The 19,572-nt window shown below is 38.9% G+C and overlaps 1 protein-coding gene across 1 annotated transcript in view; it reads right to left on the bottom strand.

Moving 5' to 3' along the window:
- myo18ab (myosin XVIIIA b) overlaps positions 1-19,572 on the bottom strand; it is an 89,876-nt gene that overhangs the window by 38,388 nt on the left and 31,916 nt on the right. The window contains exons 11-21 of the mRNA XM_017031856.2: positions 18,260-18,271; positions 15,382-15,552; positions 14,820-14,910; positions 13,502-13,694; positions 12,769-12,855; positions 6,847-6,988; positions 6,601-6,760; positions 6,023-6,209; positions 5,694-5,901; positions 5,347-5,456; positions 467-532 (exon numbers count right to left, since the gene is read on the bottom strand). Of these exons, the coding sequence (XP_016887345.1) occupies positions 467-532; positions 5,347-5,456; positions 5,694-5,901; positions 6,023-6,209; positions 6,601-6,760; positions 6,847-6,988; positions 12,769-12,855; positions 13,502-13,694; positions 14,820-14,910; positions 15,382-15,552; positions 18,260-18,271 (1,427 nt within the window). The remainder of the gene's footprint in view (positions 1-466; positions 533-5,346; positions 5,457-5,693; positions 5,902-6,022; positions 6,210-6,600; positions 6,761-6,846; positions 6,989-12,768; positions 12,856-13,501; positions 13,695-14,819; positions 14,911-15,381; positions 15,553-18,259; positions 18,272-19,572) is intronic.

The raw sequence follows: 19,572 nt of genomic DNA, 5'->3' as shown, positions 1-19,572 counted from the left end.
ACCTGTCGCTGAGTGGGAACAAAACTGCATTGATTACTTGAAACCTGCCACGCCTCCTGCTAAAGCGGTAGTTGAAAGGAATGAAAAAGATTGTGCTAATAATGAGTGCGACTGAGGGCATCACAGAATGACAAGACACCAGGACATCTGTTAAGGGCAAAACAAAAGGCCCGACTATCTTGTCAGGATGAAGTGCTCGCGCTGAATTGCTATGAGGTCCATTTTCAAAGTTTGTTGCAGTGATCTAACAACCACTTGTAATTTAAATGACATTAAAACAAAAACATGGATTAAAAAAAGATAAAGATAAAAATAGTAAACTGATGCAGTGAGTTAAGTTACATTTGTAGAGACTATATATATTCTAAGAAATACCAAGGACTCCATCTTAGAAGCTGAATGATGAAAACGAACCCCTCACATGGAAACAACAGTGTGCATGTTTCTGAAGTGTGACTCCACTCACCCGACTCAGCCCCATGTGGTAGCTGCTCTTCTCGAGCTCCAAGGACTCCAGCAACTCCTGCACGGCCTGGAAACCAACAAAACACTCGGTAAGCAGGTAAACAAAAACAACTCAAGTTTGTTTCAGGGCCCCAGACCTCAGCGTGATCACATGACCCGGTTGCCCAGAGGAGGAAAGGCTTGGCACCGGAACAAAAACCCCCATTCCTCCTGAACAACAGCTAATACAGACAGAGTGGCACACCTCCCTTTGGATCGCCTCAAGGAAGCTAAAAGCACAATACCGGACCAACTGACACACTCCTTGGGTCTTTTTGCCTCAAAGGATTCATCTGTTTTGTCCATCCAACCTTCAGAAGACAGACTGCACACAGCCAAAGGCTGGCAGTGGGATTCATTATCAGCCGGGCACGTCTGATAGCAAGTCACAACAAACAATCATTTTATTATTACCTTTTATTGTCCTAAGAACACTAAAAAATATTAACAGCAAGATATTTAAAGACAAAGTAAAATGTATCATAACTGTTCACTTCACATAACAGTTTCTGAAAATTTAAATGAAACAATGTCATTAAATCAGTGCATTCACCTAATGCCAAAAGGGCTTTTAAACTGTGTTTACAGCACCCTCTTCAGGGGAGGTACATAATCTATGTGATCTTTGCTGATTTACACACAATACTATAATTCATGCTAGTATATATTCAAGAAAATACTGCACTCCCACCAAACATTATATGACAGAATTCATATATAATCAATGTAAATCGATACGCTAATTTAGCTTTACCAATGCTAAGCATGGAGCTGGAGTTTTTGTTTGCTTCACATTCATGGATATCAATTAAAAATCTGTGCAATGTCACAGACTGAATGTGATTTCTTAATGTTTGGCCATGAAAGTAATGCTTTTAAAAAACCTCAAAACAACACACAGTGTAACTTCATCGTCTTTACAAATAGAAAAGCTTTAATAAAGACTGAAAAGTGAATATCGTCGTAGACACTGAAATTTAATGTCTCCAGTCTCAGAAAAAAAGCTGAAGGCCATATGCTGATATCTCAGTAATGAAGCCACAACAGCATTTGGTTTCAAAAGGAAGCGACAGAAGTAGAATATTTACTGCAAAATCAAGAGGAAACAATTTCAAATGTAAACTAACTAAAACACAACAACCCCCAAAAGATAATAGGATGTCTCCAAAAGAAAAACCTTGATGTGTCAGAGTGAGCAAAGTGCAAGTGTGAACAGCTGAATGTTAATGTTTGGAGAATCGACTGGGCTGTTTTTCTTTCTTTTTTTTTTCTTTTTTTTTGCTGAGATCAGTCAAACAGAACAAGGTTATATTTAGCTTTATTTCTCTGAAGACCAGTGTGAAAACCAGATCACTGATTCAGTCTGAGTGGACAATTTTAGTTTGTAGCTACTTCTAAGGCAGACCTGGGCAAACTATGGCCCGTGGTGACCCACCAAACACTGGTGCGATGTATTGTAAAGACTAAGATCAATCCTTCTGTTTCAGGCATTAAAACAAATTGACTGTAATTTCTGTTGATGCCTAAATGGCGACAAACATTCAAATGCACCAAAATATCTTTGAAAGTTTTAGGTTTTTTCTTTTGTACATTTTATTTAAATTATTTTACCCAGCGTTCACCAGCCAACCAATACTGAACTAGCCTGCCAGTCAAATTTTTAACCTAATTTTGAACCCTGTTCTAAGGGGAACCTTATGGACATTTTATGGCCGGGTGTTATGTGGCACAGAGAGGAGAGGCTGATTTCACTGATCTATATAATCATTTTGTTAAGACCTCCTCTGTTGACAGTGGCCATTCATTTTGTAAGCGCGTTCATGTTCCGTATTTGAGTAATACAGGCAATCAGGTAGGCATTCAGCCATTAGATTCATTATTGTAAGGGGAAAAAAATTCTATAACATCTCTGACACAAAAACTCTTCTACATGAGGCCCAGAGGGCATTCATGTGGAGATGCTCTACCTCCAGCAGCCCCACCTTCTACTCATAAAAGCTAATCACGCAGCAATATTGTGCCTGAACACAATGTGGAGAAGACATTAATCATAGGCTCAGGGATGCTCCTAAACTGTTCTGATGCCTGCAACAAAAAGGAATGGAAAGATAATGAGACGAGGAAAAAAGTGGAGAGAGACAAGGGAAATGGGAAAGGAGGGAAGACGAGTATGGAAAAAAAAAGAGCTCTTCCCACTGCTGGTAATTAATCAGTACAGTAGCCGTATGCTGCCAGCCTGCGCAATCATAATTAATTACACACAAGAGCGCTCTTGGAGCAGGAAGAGGACAGCGCAGAGAGAAGACGAGAGAAGAGCAGAAGAGGTGAAATGATTCTCTGCACATGGAGGGAGTGAAACGTGCTGAATGAATTACCAAATCCAGATGTTCAATTTTTAATATTTTGACAAATTTCCTTGTTAAGAAAATAGCATGAGACTTGGAAGGCATCTTTCAAGTCTTTTTTTTTTTTTTTTTTGGCTTTGTCTGGACTCAAAACATGATGTAAAACGGTTAACCCACTGTATGACTTGTGTAAGTGTGTAAATGTGTTTAAAAATAGGATACAAAGTTTTCAGTGACCAAGCTTCTTTATTGGAGAATTAGCTCCTAGCTTAAGATTGATTGTGTAAGGCAAACAGGTACAACTGATCTGCCCCTTGTGTTATAGGCCTAGTTTCCTTCCTTTCCCCGTGGTCTAAAACAGCTGGCACTTGTTACTCCAGAAACAGAAGATCAGACGAGACCCCTGACATTAAAGTGGAAACATTATTATTCCACCCTTGGTGCTGCCGATACATTTGCTTTTATCACTGTACTGCATTATACAAACCTTGACTGACAGTTCTTCATCTGTCCTCTCTGTCTCTACCTCCTCACCCATCTTTACTTCACAAACCAAACTTCAAAAGATGGTGGACACCGCTAGACTTCAGCAGTCAGAGATTTCTGATACTCAAAAACAATGGTAAATTTCTTTCCTAATAATAGACAATGAATGGTTTTAAGCGGAATTATACAATATAACTTAAGTTAACTTCAGATATTGTTGATTGTGTAGATACATTTATAAATAGCTCTTTATAATTAGTCAGGAATATTTTCCTGCCTCATGAATTTCACGACTAACATCGTGAACATCTGCCAGAATGACTAAAAAAAATAAAAAAAATAATAAAAAATAAACTATTGTACATGGCCTAACCTGTCATTGTGATTAAATATATAATCTTATATTCATAAACCACCTTTTTGTATTACATCAGTAAAAAGCTGACATTTGAAAGTTAAATTAGTTTACACTTAATTTACATTCACCACACATGATAAAACTGAGTGAATTAAGCCGCAAAAATACTCAGCCACAAGGACGACCAGACAGGATTATGTTAATATTTTACACCTGACTCTTCTGGTAGGAGCAAATATTTAATTATGAAATATTAATGTGTTTTTATACGAACCACATTGTTTTGTGGAAACTCTGTGGCGCTTGTTTGAGAATGAAGGTCATCACAGTCGTCTGAGAGCTCAGTTTGTTTAAAACCAAACTGTTCTCCTTTTTTCACGCTTTGACTAATGCGACTGTACACCAGAGAATAAGAAAGTAAAACAGTGCCATATAACTCAAAGAGTTATGTGCGTGTCCTACAAAGACACTTACAGCAATGTCGTGGGAAATGTGGGTTTTTCTCCTGAGACCCTGGTCAGAGTGGCCAGTTCTCAGGCTTGTTAGCAGAGAAAAGGTGGATTCGGATGAACCTTCGCAGCAACACCTTCGCCAGGAAGACCTACGGTAGCATTCACGTTCTAAATTTTATCACCGATACAAACTGTATATATTATATTTCTATTTGCTGAACAGAAAAGATATAGTGAAAATAGTAGGGGTTAGAATAATGGATCATCATACAACACCATACGGTGATGTGAACACAACAAGTCATGGTTTAAATAGCTTGTGTACTTTGCACTTTGGAAGTTGATGCTAATGCTTTTATAGTCTATTTATTTACACATAACCTGAATTTCCAACTATGTGTTTGCTTACAGTAACAGGAAACAGTCCATGACCTGATTTTCTGCATTAATTGATCATGAATGCCACATATTTCATGGGACTGAACAAACCATACAGTGAGCTGATGTTAATAACCCACAAACATTTACTACCACATGTGTGTTTATAGGGCACACTCACTAAACCCTCATTAGAGCTGGAGAAATGTAAAACTAATGACCATAATATATAGTTTCAGGGTAAAAACAGTTTTTTTCTGTTAATTAAATAATGATGATAATGATCACAATTTTCACACTGGTGTTGCAGAGCGTCGAGGTGTGATTTTGGCAATACTCAAGGTGGCTGTGGTGATTCCAGTGCATTCATTTCATTGCACTACACATGAAATTGAAGATGCACAAAAACTGTCTGGATATTATATATATACTGTATATATGTCCAAGCAGCAGCACAATTATGACCAAAAACGTCTCACACGTTTGGCCCCACTTCAGAATAAACTGTTACTTCAATGAAATGATATGCAAAAGACCAAAAACAACCATTCCCAAATAACGAAATCTGTATGTGGATTGAAATGCTGATGAAGCCTACCGTTGAAAATAATATGTCTGAGAACAGCACAAAGGCAATCCTCAGACACGACCACACTGTGGTTCATTTAAAGGAAATTGCACACAGAAACCGCACACAGTCTCTCTGCTCCTGGAGTATCATAATAATAGAACAGGGTAATGCCATCAGTGGGAACATAGTGGGGTCTTGTTTGTTGATGCGTTCTGCTGTCTGTTTTAAGTCCTAACCCGCTCAAAAACTCACCCTCTTCTCATCTGTGACGATGTAGTGGCGGCCATGTTTCTTTGAGAGATGTGGAGCCAGGACATCAAAGCGCCGCCGGAACTCAGAGAACACCATGTGGTCTGGGTAACCTGGGGGCAGAGATGGCAGAAGAGCAGATAGGAGAAAAAGAGAGAGAGAGAGAGAGAAAAGTCAAAGACACTGAGGTTAGACAGCAGCCAACAGGGTGGCAGAGGCACATTTTTATCGTCAGTGACAAAAATAATTCATCCTTACATAAAAAAATGAATAAATGCTCTTTAGCCAGATTCTCTTTACTCATCATTTACCTAATTGGTTGCTGATTTTTTCCACAGCTACTTCCATACCTTGTCTGTATATGCGCAGAGCATCCAACAGTTTTGACCCTCGCAGCTGAGCTCTCAGGAGGCCTACGTCCAGAGTCATGAGACCTGAGTCAGCGTTCTCTCCGTGCGTCACACGGGGCTCACTTCCTCCTCCAACTGCCTCTGCTTTGGGGAGCAGGCAGTGGACGAAGTGAACCTTGGAGCGCCGCACCATATCAATCAGAGCGTCCTGTGAAAAGAAGGAAGGTTACTTCATAATCTTTGTAAAAAATGAAGCTCTATTTCAGCTGGATTATTTTTAAATCACTTTTTTTAACAGTGATATATTCGGGGCACTTTCATGTTCTTACCACTTGGAGTTTGATCTGAATACACAGACTCTTTTTTTTGACTGCAGCAACACCTGTGGTGAAGGTTTTTCTCATGCTGGTGGCTCGTCTCAGAGCGAGCTGGGAGCTGCCCTCAAGACCAGCGATGGAGCCCGACAAAACTGTGGCGCCGCTGGCTCGACTCATGAACAGCCCGCTGATGTTTTTCCTGTGGAGGCAGGAGATATTAAACATTTTCTATGCAGTGTCATCAGTAATAAAATAAAACAAATCCTGGGAAATTTTGCCTCCTTTGTTTTCATTATTGATGTTTATGTGTATAAAATGAAGTGCTTTTTTTAAACCTTGAATGTTGCATTTTGTTTTTTATTTTTTAAGGTGGCCTTTTTAAGGAAGCCTTTTAAAGTTGGCACAGGGACAACTGATGGATAATCCAGGTGTATTTGAATTTGTGAAATACTTAATTAATACGCTTCGTCCCTTTTAATGTAAAAACCAAATTAAAAAAACATATTCTGTAACTCTGAATATGTGACTCATCATCACAGATATTTCTTTATATTAGGAAGCGAAGAGTGGAACCAAAGGCGTTCACATACTTCTGTGAGTCCTGCAACAGTGTGGCGGCGTTCTGAGCAGCAGGATTATGCTTCGCGTGGCTCAACCAGCCCTGAGCGTCGTACTCCACCCAGTTTGTCCCGTGGCTGTGACCAAGCAGGAAAAGGTTGGGTTTATCTCCCCTCATTAGAAGATTTGGACCTGCAGCACAGAGGACACACTTTCATTAATTCCCGACTGACACGAGGAGCACGGACAGCGCTGTTGACCTTGTGCTGAAGCCTCACCTTTGGTTTCTCCCTGTGCTGATCCATAGTAGCTGAAAAGTCTCTCCAGCATGGTCTCCTCTGAACCTCCGGGCTGAACAGCCTCCTCCTCCATCAGCCACAGAAGACCTCGGGCTTCGTCCGTCCTGGCCAGAGTCCGCACCTGTAGCGGATAAGAAGAGTCACAGGTGTCACAGCTGTCTTTACAATTTCTCTGATGGAAAAATTAACGAGGGTGTTCTCAGGCAGTTTCAGTCAGAGCTCCACTGGTTTAACAGATCTCTCTAGCCCTACTCTGATATTACATTTTTTTTTCATCCAAAAAATTGCAAAAAAAGTTTTCCTTTTAATACATAAAAGGATTGCTGTCGAAAGGTTTGTTCATAAACGAACACCTCTTTCATGCTTCACAAAATTGCTGGGTTTAGGACATTACTGTTCATCCTGACAGTGATTTGTAGAACACATCGGAATATCTTTGTCAAAACTGGAGTGAAGACTTTGTCTTCAACAATATTAATTGTCAACAGTTCCTCATAATTCCTTTGGCAATCGTGGCAGTCAGCTTGTCAGCCATAGATGACTCACTGCCTTGTGCTCAGTGAGTCTGGTCTGACGCAAGCTGGGCATCTGATCATAAACTGAAGCCCCCAAAAACTCCATGGTGGGCTTTAGGATGGTATTTTAATCTAGAAACTACAACTCTTTTCTACAGTGTATTTAAATAACAAAGATTACTAAATGTTTGGAAGAGCAGCAATGAAAGAGAGACAGTGGAATTATTGAATACACAGTGCGAGTCCTTCTGTCCATGTGTTAAAACCTCCACAAACTAATTAAAACATTAAAGGTGTTCATTTTTACAGCCCTAAAAGCTGCTGAATATCATAAAAATAGATTTGAATAATCAAATGGACAATAAGCCAACTATGTATGGCAGCAATTTCAAATATACTCATTATCAGGTGCTTAGCAAACACTCACAATTACGAAGCAACCACAAAAACGACCTAAGCAAAAATATAACATCAAAGTGTTTTTTCCCAGGCCAAACAGGTTTCAATCAATTGTACAGCAGCACACGCTGCTCCCAGAAGGTCATCATTTTCACTGTGAGCAACAACATTAGGAACTTAAATACATCATCGAGGCAAACGATGCTGCATTATGGCTTATTTTATCACTACTTATTGTACTTGGTCACATACACAGACTTTTTTTTTTCTTTTCTCAGAATCACTTTTTCCCCTGGTGCTGCAGAGCTGTCAGAGACATTATCAGGCTCACATTCAGACTCTGCCTCTTGCTTAATAGCATGGACTTTTATTCTGTGCGTGATCTGTACAAATCTTTCTAATGGGCTTTAGAAAAAAAAAACTTCCCCATGACTACAGCTAAGGTTGTTATGCTGCTTTACGAGAGTTGTTCAAATAAATAATGCTGTGCATTTCATTATTTGGCCATGTGACTTCCTGGGTGAGCGTCTCTGATTAAACCACTGGGACTGGGGTGAAATATAGCTGCAGTAACTTTCTTCATCTCGTGGGCAAGGGCAGCGTCTGTAATGAATTCCAAATCCATTTTGACAAGAGATATAAAGCGACACCCACCCATGAAAATGTTGGACCAGAATGGTGACATTAGACATAAAAGCGCTGTCAGAACTGAGCAATAGAAGACGGCAGCAGGGGAGCCATCAATTCCTTTTGGTTTGGTCTAAAAAAGCAGACATTTAAAATGTTTCTTCTCTGACGGGTGAGTCTGAATCGCCGGCTCCCCTGCTGATCTCTGGTTGATCAATACTGGGAGAGAAGTTGGATGTATTGACTTGTTTATCCCTGCTGAGTCTCTAATGGTTGAGATTCTTATTTTACACTGGCTTTATGACTAAGCACTCGTCAGAACGTGTTGTAGAAAAATTAGTCTCTACTTCAGAATTTTAATCCAACATGAATTTAATTGCTTGATTTTTTTAATTATTATTAGACCACAAAAAATTCACCATTATGAGACATGTTCTATTTTCATGGTAAATTTGGTGACAGCTGTGAGAAATCATTGATAACCAACAAAGACTCTTATTCTAACTGCTAGTGCCAAACCCTGGGCCCTTGAAAAGAGAGAAGAAGCTGAAGCTCCATCTGCTGAAACTGTGGCCTTATAGAACTTTTCCGGAAGCATTGAGCGCTGGGTGGGTCTTGGGGTATGAGATACTTGGTATGAATGAATTCCTGTGAGGAAGTGATCAATGCTTGAATAATATGAGTGTTGTATGAGGAGAAGAATGAACATCCCCTAGCAGCTGAGTGCTGCAATCAAGAGCAACCACTTCCCTCTCTTGGGTCAATGACGTTTAACAAAGAAAAAAAAATAATAATAATAATACTAATCTGACAGCTGAATAACAATTTTGGTGAGATTTCATTGAGTCAAATTTTGGTCTTTATCAACTCTGCTTCTAGTGCCGTTAGTATCACAGGACTTCACCAGATTAAATCTACTCAGGCGATAAACTGTGTGATAATATGACACAGAGCCAAAGGAAATTACCAAACGTTAACTGCAGTTTCTACTATTCAACAGTGGCAGAAACAGAACAACTCTGAAATCTATGATTAAAAAGATTCAACAAAATGACCAAAACCTGGCAATATTTATAACATCCCCATAAAATAGCTGTGGCTTTTTACCAAATCAATAATAATGGGGCCCGCATTTCAATAGTTACCAAGTTTGTAAATCAGTATCAAAGCGTTTCAAATAGAATTTTATGCTTCTGAAAGAAGAAGACATATATAATATAAATATCACTATTTATCTCAAATACACCATGCTGTCCAGAGGTCCAGGTCAGTAATGACATTAATGATTTGTTGATATTTCCTTGTTTTTGTTGCAAATTGTTGAGAGCATCTTTTGTATTCCTGACAGAAACGTGTCACAGTATCTGAAGCACAATTGACTCCACTTCACACATATACACGATGTAATTAGAGCATTGGTCAATTAACTAAAACAAACACTGCTTCTAATAACATCTTGTGCAAAACAAACAAATGTATAATAGATATCATTACACATTGACATTTAAAACAGCGACACAGAGAGAATCCAACAGACTTATTTTGTCGCTTCAAGCTAAAGCACACAGAACACTCACTGACAAACTAATAATTTGCCTTTGGGAAAGCTAAGTGGAAATCCTAATCATATGTTGAAGAAAATTGGGAAATCCTAATCATATGTTGAAGAAAACACTGCTACCTGCTACCACAAAGTACAACATACCTGGTACAACAAACCACTTCACTCACAATCACTAATGACTGGCAAAACACAGCCGCACAACACAAAGTATAACGTACCTGGTACAACGAACCGCTTCAAAATCACTAATGACTGGCAAAACACAGCCAACAAGATACGTGCTTGTGCGCCATTGACACGCAACAAACTACACAACTAACAATATTAATTTCTTTCGATCCAGCTGACAGTCATTACCAACTCTAAATGTTTTCCTAATTTCTTACGGACAAAGGTTTGACCAATTTTGAACAAGTAGACAGTTATTTCAGACATTTAGATTCAGTGGTTCCATAGTGCAGTGGTCATCACGACTGCCTTACACATCTGCCTTACATGCAGAAAGTCCTGGGTTAGAGCCACGGAGGAACAACATACTCAATGGCGCCTCCAGTGGCAGCCTGCATGGGCTGCAAAGAATTACACTACAAATAATAAACTACGGAAAAGTGATCAGAGTTCTGATGCTAACAGCTTATTAGATCCATATAAAATTCTGGTAACAGAGGTCTGTGGCTTCCATTTTAAATTCTGTTTCTACAAAAGCCAGCACCGTGGGCTACTGTGCAGTCAGAGGGCAGAGTTACAAACCCAGTGTAGTGTTAAACCACTGCGTGGTCTTTCTTTACAGATTCTAAGTGAAATTCTCAATAATTGAATGCAGCAAGAGGCCAAGCAAGGAACAGAAGGACTGAGGCCAACGAGAGCGAAACTGCTCCAAACTGGACTCCAATTAATGACATTAGAGTCAGAGGAATTTCAGAAGAGGAAGGGAACAAACTGGATTAAAATGAGCCACAATCACTGAGAGCCAAATGAAGTGGATGCAACAAAGTCAGCAGCTCTGGAGCAGGGTATAAATGATAAATGTCTGCTTTTATTTCCTCTTAGGGTAAAGATTTAATTTGGGAAAATGTTATGGGCTGTAAACAGCAGAAACACGACATGGTCTGAATAAAAATCAGTGCAGTGTCTGAGAGAAAAGAGTCTAAATGAGGTCATCACTTCAGTGAAGGGAGAGCTTATTAAAAGCTTATTTATTTATTCTACTTCAAAGATGATTCCAGTCCATGCTGGGGACTTGAGCTGGTTAAATTATGAGGACTTAAATAAAAGAGGTATCATTTTTCACTAATGATATTCTTGAGGGTAAAGATCGTTTTTTTATTTTATTTTATTTATTATTATTATTGAAGCGTTACATCAATAATAATCACAGTTCTTTCCTTGATCATTTTTCTTCAAAACAAGAACTGTGTTCAAACATTATCTTTAATGCCTGTTTAAATCAAGATAAACAATTTCAACTTTCCCAGTCCTCTTCATCTATTTTCAGCAAACTTTCTATTATTATAAATATTTAACAACATCAGCCACATGTTGAAAACCATTAGAAGTCTTTCGATGAAAGTTTCTTCTCATAAATAATAAAGATTCTTTTTAAACAACTTTTTAACTCCACTTTTGTAAGGGCTTATTTGGGGTTTCAACAAACCTTGACAAACGGCATACATAACTCAAGTCTGACACTTTGCTGCTACACGCTGATTGGCTGATTTTTTAAGAGTCCATTCACCTCAGAATATGTTATTATTAAAATGTTTAATGAGAGAGAAACACTTAACCATTAGTAGACAATTATGTAAACAAATGTATTTCTCTCTTTTCTAGGAAGTGAAGGTTCTAAGTGTTTCTACAATCGCTGCTAATTAAAATATATAAGCTACTCAACAACTCGTGGTTGTTTATTCTGATTTGTCTGATTCCTTTGTAACTTTCCTTTCTTATACAGCATGTGTCCCTAAAACCAAACAGTGAGGACACGGTGCATTACTAGTATGGCTTCTGTTTCATCTGAGTCCAGAGTCTAACTGGTTCAACTAAAAATCAAGCTCCACCATTTGCAGACAAAACACTCGACAGAGTTTTCTGATCACTAACACAATCCTATTTTTATCAACAGACGATGCAAAGCTTCCGGACAGAGAAGGTTTAATAATAGATGTTTAGAGCAAACAGCAGCTCAATGACAAGAGCTGAGGAAGTACTTCTGATCAACCAGCCAGATTTTACTGCTAAGAAAACATTATTGTCTGACTGATGGTGACGATGTCTTTGAAGCCAGCAGGGGGTTATTCAATTATTAATCATGTCATCTCAAAGATGTATGTTTGTTTCATTTTTTTTTTGTTCCCTTAGTCAATGAGAAAAAAAAACCCCTTTTTGAGTTAACTCAGTTCTCTATTTGCCACTGCAGGCCATTAGAGAACATGAGCTGGGAACATCTTCAACAGATCTGAGCTGGAGAAGTTTGGTTCCATATCACACGGAAGAATTTCACACAGTGTATGAATTTAAGGATGTGTCAATATAAATACTGAAAAAAAATCTTTCTTCACTAATACACTATAAGCACTCGGCACTCGGGGCCTATCAGTTGACCTAGTCTGATGTTCTCAATCACATCTGCAATAATTCCTCTGAAATATAATTAAATTTTCAGTACAAACCAAATGTCTCTCAATCTCTATAAAGTCTGGAAAATGACGACAAACTTCTCTGGACAGTAACATGGACAACAAAGGAACAGAATGTCACTGTGACGCAGTGTGCTGAGGCGTTTGTTTTGTTGCTTACCAGAGCTTGTGTCGAGGTTTGGTCAATAGCAGCTACAGACCGTGAGGTACTGCACTCTATGTCATCTAAAGCAAGCTCTATGTTTTCCTATAGACGCAGGAGGGGAAAAAGGCTGAGGTTAGTCATCTACAGCAGAAGAAGAAGAAGAGAATTCAACCAGTAAATCATCAAGTGCAGTCATTTACCTATGTTATAAAAAAGAATTGTATAAATGACCATCACTACCAAATTAGTGCAATAAATCTTGAATCATTATTATAATTATGCAAGTGGTGTAATTAGGTTGATTTGTATTTTTAATAATATATCTGAACTATGGTAAGTCAACTGGAAAAAGATGTAAAGGATTTAGAGCAGCCTCTAAATATTCAAAAATGTATCCCTACATAAGGGCATAGATATTTTTACACATTTATCTGAACTGTGAATGTGGAAAAGCTGAATCTGGCACTGATATGAGCCAAGGCAAAATTTGAAAAAAAACCCAGAGGGGAAATATTTCAGCTAATGAATTTTCACCGACCCCTCTGTTATCTTGTGGAGGCTGCATAGGTAAATGCCTCTAGAGCTGAGTGGAAAACTTTTACTTAAAAAAAAAAAACTACAACTAATTAAGAGGATTTTCTGTCACTAAATGAGAAACTTAGAAAATAAATAAAAGGCTAATGAGCTAATGTGTGTGAAATCTCCTAAGGCTACTGTTGGATTCTGTGCTCTGTCAGCCCAGCAGCACCTCCTTGTATCTGTCCAGCTCCTGAACAAAGGTGCGTTCATGAAACAGGGTCTGCAGCCTCTCCTGGGTGTAATTGTGGCAAAGCTCCTCAAAGGTTGCCCCTCGCTGCTGCTGCGCCAGCCGGGGGTTCTGGAAGCCAGGAGTGTCCACGATCAGCAGGGAGCACAGAGAGTGCTGACTAGACTTCAGAGCCCTGACGAAGAGAAAATAATCAGGAAATCAGGAAACTTCCTGTGAGATAAAAATATCCCTTTAAAAACATTATTTTCTGCTCCGTTCCCTCCACGTTCTAAATATGTAATAAATCATTTTAAACAACTTGTGGAGTGAATAAAGGACACATTTAGCAAAAACTGTTTTTATGTAAAGTTAAAGATACATTTTTTTCTTGGTTAGTTTTATTTGCTTTATATGATGCTTACTTTTTACCCCAGACACAAGAAATGGATAACATCAGGTGACAATTCATATAAGATGCATAAACTTTTGCAAGAGTTAGAGGAAACTTCCATAATCTAGTGGCTGCTGAGGTGAAAAGATGTATGAATAAAACCACCTGCAGGACAAAGACATTAAAAAACATGAGAATGTCGTTAAATGGCTAGAGAGGCTGTGAAGCAGCCGGTGGCATATTGCACAGGAAAATAGTGTTGAATGTATGAAAAGATAAATGTAAAACTTTGCTGATTACGCCTGACATCTGTGCAACACATTGTGTGGAGCAGAGAGGACTGCAGCAGAGGGTGAGACTGATGCAAAGAAAGAAAATTAAACCACAACCCTGTGAATCACTTTAATGCTAGCATGACAAAATCTTGCAAAATAGAAATGCTTCCCAAAAATAAAAAGAATCAGACATTTCTCATTGGTTGAGAAAGTACAGCATGACAAAATATTCAAATTATCCATGCTGTTGTCCTATTTTATGCACCTTTTACTGTTGTAGTGTTTTATTCGGGTGTGGAGGGGGGCACTTTCAAAAAGTAAGTGCTCTATTATTAGAGAATGGTTTGAATGGTGAATGGTTTAACATTTATATTAATGGCAGCAGGTTTGGTAATTAAATTGAAAAAAATAAAAGAATGTTTAAAATCCCATTTAACAGTGAACAGTGAGAAACTTTCTCTGCAGAACTTTTTGTAGACTAGCTTACTGCTGAGCTGTGCTCATGTGGACACATTTACTGCTTTTGCTTATGTGAGCTTTATTTTAAAACTCCACCAAGATTGCTGTTCCAACCGAGCAAATTGAAAATCTCAATATAATATCAAAAAAAAATAAAATGCAAATATAAATGAGTAAAAGGTGGAGGTCTGACCTGTTGATGAGGGAGATGACAAGAGTGAAGAGCTCAGAGTACAGTCCTGATGCCATGGCCTCCAAACACTCCAGAGCTGAGATCTTACAGCCTTGGACAGAGGAAAAGTTCAGAGGTTTTATTTTAACCTTCAGTTGAATTAACTATTTTTTAAACAGCTTTTCAGATGAAGAAATGGTGTTGGAACAAACTACAGCGGTGAAACTGACGACCTTCTGATTCATTTTTAGTGTAAAAAATACATTTGTTCCAGCCTTTATGTCCAGTATACTGGAAACACAATCTTGTGTCACGTGTTTGTGACAACATTAGCCACTGATTTCACTGTAGAAATCAGTTTCTCAGAGAGTGGAGTAAGAACACAGAGAGGTGTAGGATCTAAAATAAGGCCTAACAGTACTGTAGCAATAAAAGGTTAGCATTCAGACCGTGAACATCAAATTTAAATCTGGTTAAACACATCGTTAGTCATGTCACTTGTCATATCTCGTGTGCTTTTGTCCCAAACTTTCTTCTGGTGAATAATTGTGTGTAAGACAAAGAAAGAATTACAAAGTTTTACCTGAGCCGTCGCCCTGGCCGCTCTCATCTGGCACTCCTCTGAAGGAGGCAGAATGCTGCAGTCCTTTGGCTTGGTGCTTAAAGATAGAAGATGACAGCTCCTCCAAAGAGCAGCCCAGCAGGTAGGCTGCTTTTTGTGCCCATTCATGACGAGCAAATTGCCTGCGCCCCACTGAAAATACAAAAAGGTACGAATTGAATGCAAAACAAGGGCCCTGAGGAGGAGATTCAGTACGATGGAAGGAATGTCAGATATGAGCACGGCGGGATGGAAGAGAAAGAATACAGGAAAAAGCTCACTGACCAAATTAAACGCTGAATCTGTTGAGCTGGGTAAAGCATATGATTTTTCTGAGTAACAAGTGAAAACAATCAATAAAAGTACAAATGGACTATTGATCAGTTTAAGCATTTTTAAAAAAGAAAGAAGGTATAGTGGCATTTCTGTATGGCATGATTTTCTCTGCAGCAGTGAGGAACACAATCATCTGAGGGTTGGAAACTGACAACTGTTCTGTTACAACCTTGACTTCAGGTCGAGCTTCAACATCAGCAGATGCATTACATCTACTGAGGAAAACATGGGCAAATTATAGTCTTTATTTATCTCTGTAAATTAAAAAAAAAGACGTTGTTGGATTATATCAGTCCAGATTGCAAAGTTGAGTTTTTTTGTGTCTTAATGTAGGTTCGCTCAGACTGGAACTAACAACATCCAGCATTCAGTCGGTCTGTGCTGCTGACTGACGGCCGAGGAGGATGGTCAGGCTGATTAGAGCTGACAGGGAGACTGCAGTAACTCAGGTCATGACTTTTTACAAGTGAGGTGAGCAGAAAATCATATTTCCACATGTTAAGTGATTGGAAAACAACAGCAAAACAAGCGGCTGTGTTCCAAACCTGTCCGTCAAGAAGACAAATCTTTAGTTGACGGATACAACGTACGTAGCTCAATGCACTGGACCTGCTCGCTTCAAGATGCTGATGGTAGTGTAAAGAGGGAGAAAATGTATTTTTAGGAGCGGGTTAATAGTAGTGATGTATGGTTTAACGTCACAGTCAAAGTAATTCATTGTCCTGTGTTTTATTAGAGCTGAATGTTTGTACTGTTTTTATACGGCAGACACTATTTTCCAGAGGCAACCTTCCCTCTGGGACAATAAAGTCTTTTCTATCCTATCCTATTTTCTTATTTTTATTCCATCCTATCCTGTTTATCCTGTCCTATCCTGTCCTTATGCAACCCGATCCTGGCCCGTCCTGTCCTTTACATCCTTTTTTTATGACATATATCTCACGGGCAAGTACCGAACACCGCGTCCTCTATTATTCATGTCGAACAAAGACAAGTGGCACTGATATTGGCACATAACGCAATTTAGAAAGAAGTTCTCACTCAGCCATCAGAAAGGAATATATTAACCTTATTCTGTCAGTCACACTCTGAGGCGACAGTGTTCCTTGAGGCAACTTTTACCGCCCGTTAATCACTGAATTCTGCGTTGTGCTGTGAATAACAAAAGTTTGACTTGTGTCTGTGTTGACACTGCATTCAATTCAACTGAAGGTGGAAGGTTACAAAACAAATCCGTGGCAGGAGATGTGACGTTGTATGTCAGGTTCTTGGTATAAACACCAGTCTTGAGCACGGACACACCGATACTGATACACCCAATATTTCATTCAGATATTTCTACTTGGTGAAAGTGTCGGTCATTTATATTAAGACTTTTTGTCCAACGTCTAATACTGATACCGCAACTTGGAGTATCTGCCAATAACGATATCAATCCAGTTTTTCAATGTTCGACTCGGGAATTTTGACTAATTTCAAACTACTACCTATTTTGAGTATCAGCTCCAGCCATCTCTAGTATACAACACTCGTTCATTTCCATTGTGCATATACTGAAACCCAACCTAAAGAGACATCAGTGGTCAGAATTGGTGAATTCCTTAATGAAAGAAAAAGATATTCCTCCTGGTATTAGTTTGTACAAAAACAAATGGTACCAGGACGACCCTAGTCCATGTACCCTGGTCTGTTTAACCAGCAGTCCTGGGTAGAAACAGCATATTTAATGTAACTATGTCGACAATATCACCGCACTTAGAAACAAGGAATTATTATGTTGCCATATTTTTATTAGAAATGCCTATAGATTAATTTCCTGTACAATGTCTGACAGCATCTAAAATTCTAAGTCCAGCCTCTACAGACAATCATATGTCTGAGTAGGCATCTATAAATCTGCCAACGTGCGGCCCAAGTTTTGTTTTGCAAGACATGTGGTGGCAGGCACACTGGTAGCCAAAACTAAGAAGTCTGATTTAAACTAATCAGTGATAATTAAAAGCATCTCCATTTGGCCGGGTGCAAATTCAATCCCATGTGTTTGTCCAAAGCACAGTGACGTGACAGTCTGCACAGAGAGTCAACCAAAGAGCTGAGTTACTGAGCCAGAGGATAAACAGGAGCCCCTGCCAGCCTGAAACCTCAACAGTATGCGTGGGGTAAGCAGAGTTTTTTGTGGTAGAAACTCAAAACATCGGTTAGGGATGTGAAACTGAACAAGCTTCACTTTGCTTGAAAGACTGCGGTGCAGGGTGACATGTGGGTGACATGCAGAGGCATCACAGAGAAAGAAAGGCGTTAAAAGAGACAAGCTGAGTTCTGATGACTGTGATTTTCATCTTTCAGTGACAGAAAAGACCCAAGCAGGGGGAAGATGTTGTGACACTTAGACAAAAAAACACCGTCAGAGGAGTGAGGTGAATAAATTAATGCACGGGAAAATGAGATGGGAAGGAGAAATATAAACACAAAGCTTTTAATGAATGTTCCTGAGTAGAAAAACATTTAACAACTTGTCCATTACCTTCATCTCCGTCTGCGTTTGACGGGGCACAGCATGCAAACATGCAAGTAAAAACAAGGGGTTAAAGAAACACACATTATAGATTCATCAATTCACACTTGCAAGCACTAAAAGCATTTAACCTTAGTGTTAAATAACACTGACAACACACCATCATGCCTGAGCAGAGGCAGCTGAAAAACACAGCCTTAAGTGTTTGAACCTTGGCTGTACAAAAGGAATACCTGATAATAGACTAGGTGGTTTGAGTTAATAAAACTGCAGTTTTTCTGCTTCTCTATGACAGTAGACTGAATATTTCTAGTTTGTAGATATATGTTTTTGAGCTTTAGAAGCACTACAGTAATCTATAGCTAGTAAAGCTATATTTTTACATAAGAAACTACAGATAAATATTGATATATTTTTCAATATTAAAGATTGACAACATTAATATATGAATGTCACTCAGTGGATGGTTGATATGCTAACATGTTTTTATTTTTATCCATTTTTGTGTTCGAAGTTAACTGTGTTTAGTGTGCACATATTTCAGGCCTACATTCAGCTTCAGACGGACTGAAAAGATGATCCACAAAGTTTTTATCAGTTTCTTTTACAGCCTTTGCTTCATGAACTTTCCCATCATATTTTACTGGAGTGAACGTAGCTTTTAAGTTCCTGTCTAAAGGAAAGCCAGCTGACTGGCCCTGAATAGGTGCAGCTCAAAGGTTTTTACTGGAACACAGACCAGTGACCTTACACCAGGACAACATCATAAAACCACGACCCTACACCATAAAAAGCGCATGAGTGGTTTTTAAAAGAATTCACAGTTAATCTGTAAATGACCCTGAACACGCCACAAACAGGCCAGTTAATGCCGTCGCTGGGCGGATTCAAATGTAAACGCTGACACCTAGCGGGAATTTGTAGAATCGCAGCGCCAGTCCCCCCACCAGGGTCAGATCATTTTAAATGTGAAAGAATATAAAACATTTTCACAACTTTATATGGAAAAGGACGCCATCTTCTATTAAAGGAAAAACACTGACTAAAAACTGTCCTAAAATGTAAAAGAAAATAAATAGTGCTTTTGGCAGCACATCGTAACACTTAAAGAGTGACGATTTTAGGCTAATTGTGGAACTAATTTCAACAATTTGGGCCATGTTCATTGAACTTTGTTTTTATTACTGTAGCTTCAAACAGAGTTAGACTGTGGACAGTCTCTAAAAGTGCTGTTACTAATGTAACACGATTGTGTTAATGCGGCTACGTTGCTTTAAAAACAAATTGGTATTCACTGGGTTCTCTCTCTCTTACATTGGTCG

The sequence above is a fragment of the Cynoglossus semilaevis genome, chromosome 4, assembly GCF_000523025.1.
Source record: "Cynoglossus semilaevis isolate Cse_v1.0 chromosome 4, Cse_v1.0, whole genome shotgun sequence".
Lineage (NCBI taxonomy): Eukaryota > Metazoa > Chordata > Actinopteri > Pleuronectiformes > Cynoglossidae > Cynoglossus > Cynoglossus semilaevis.
The sequence above is the reverse complement of the archived record's forward strand: the minus strand, read 5'-3'. Positions and strand labels throughout refer to the sequence as shown.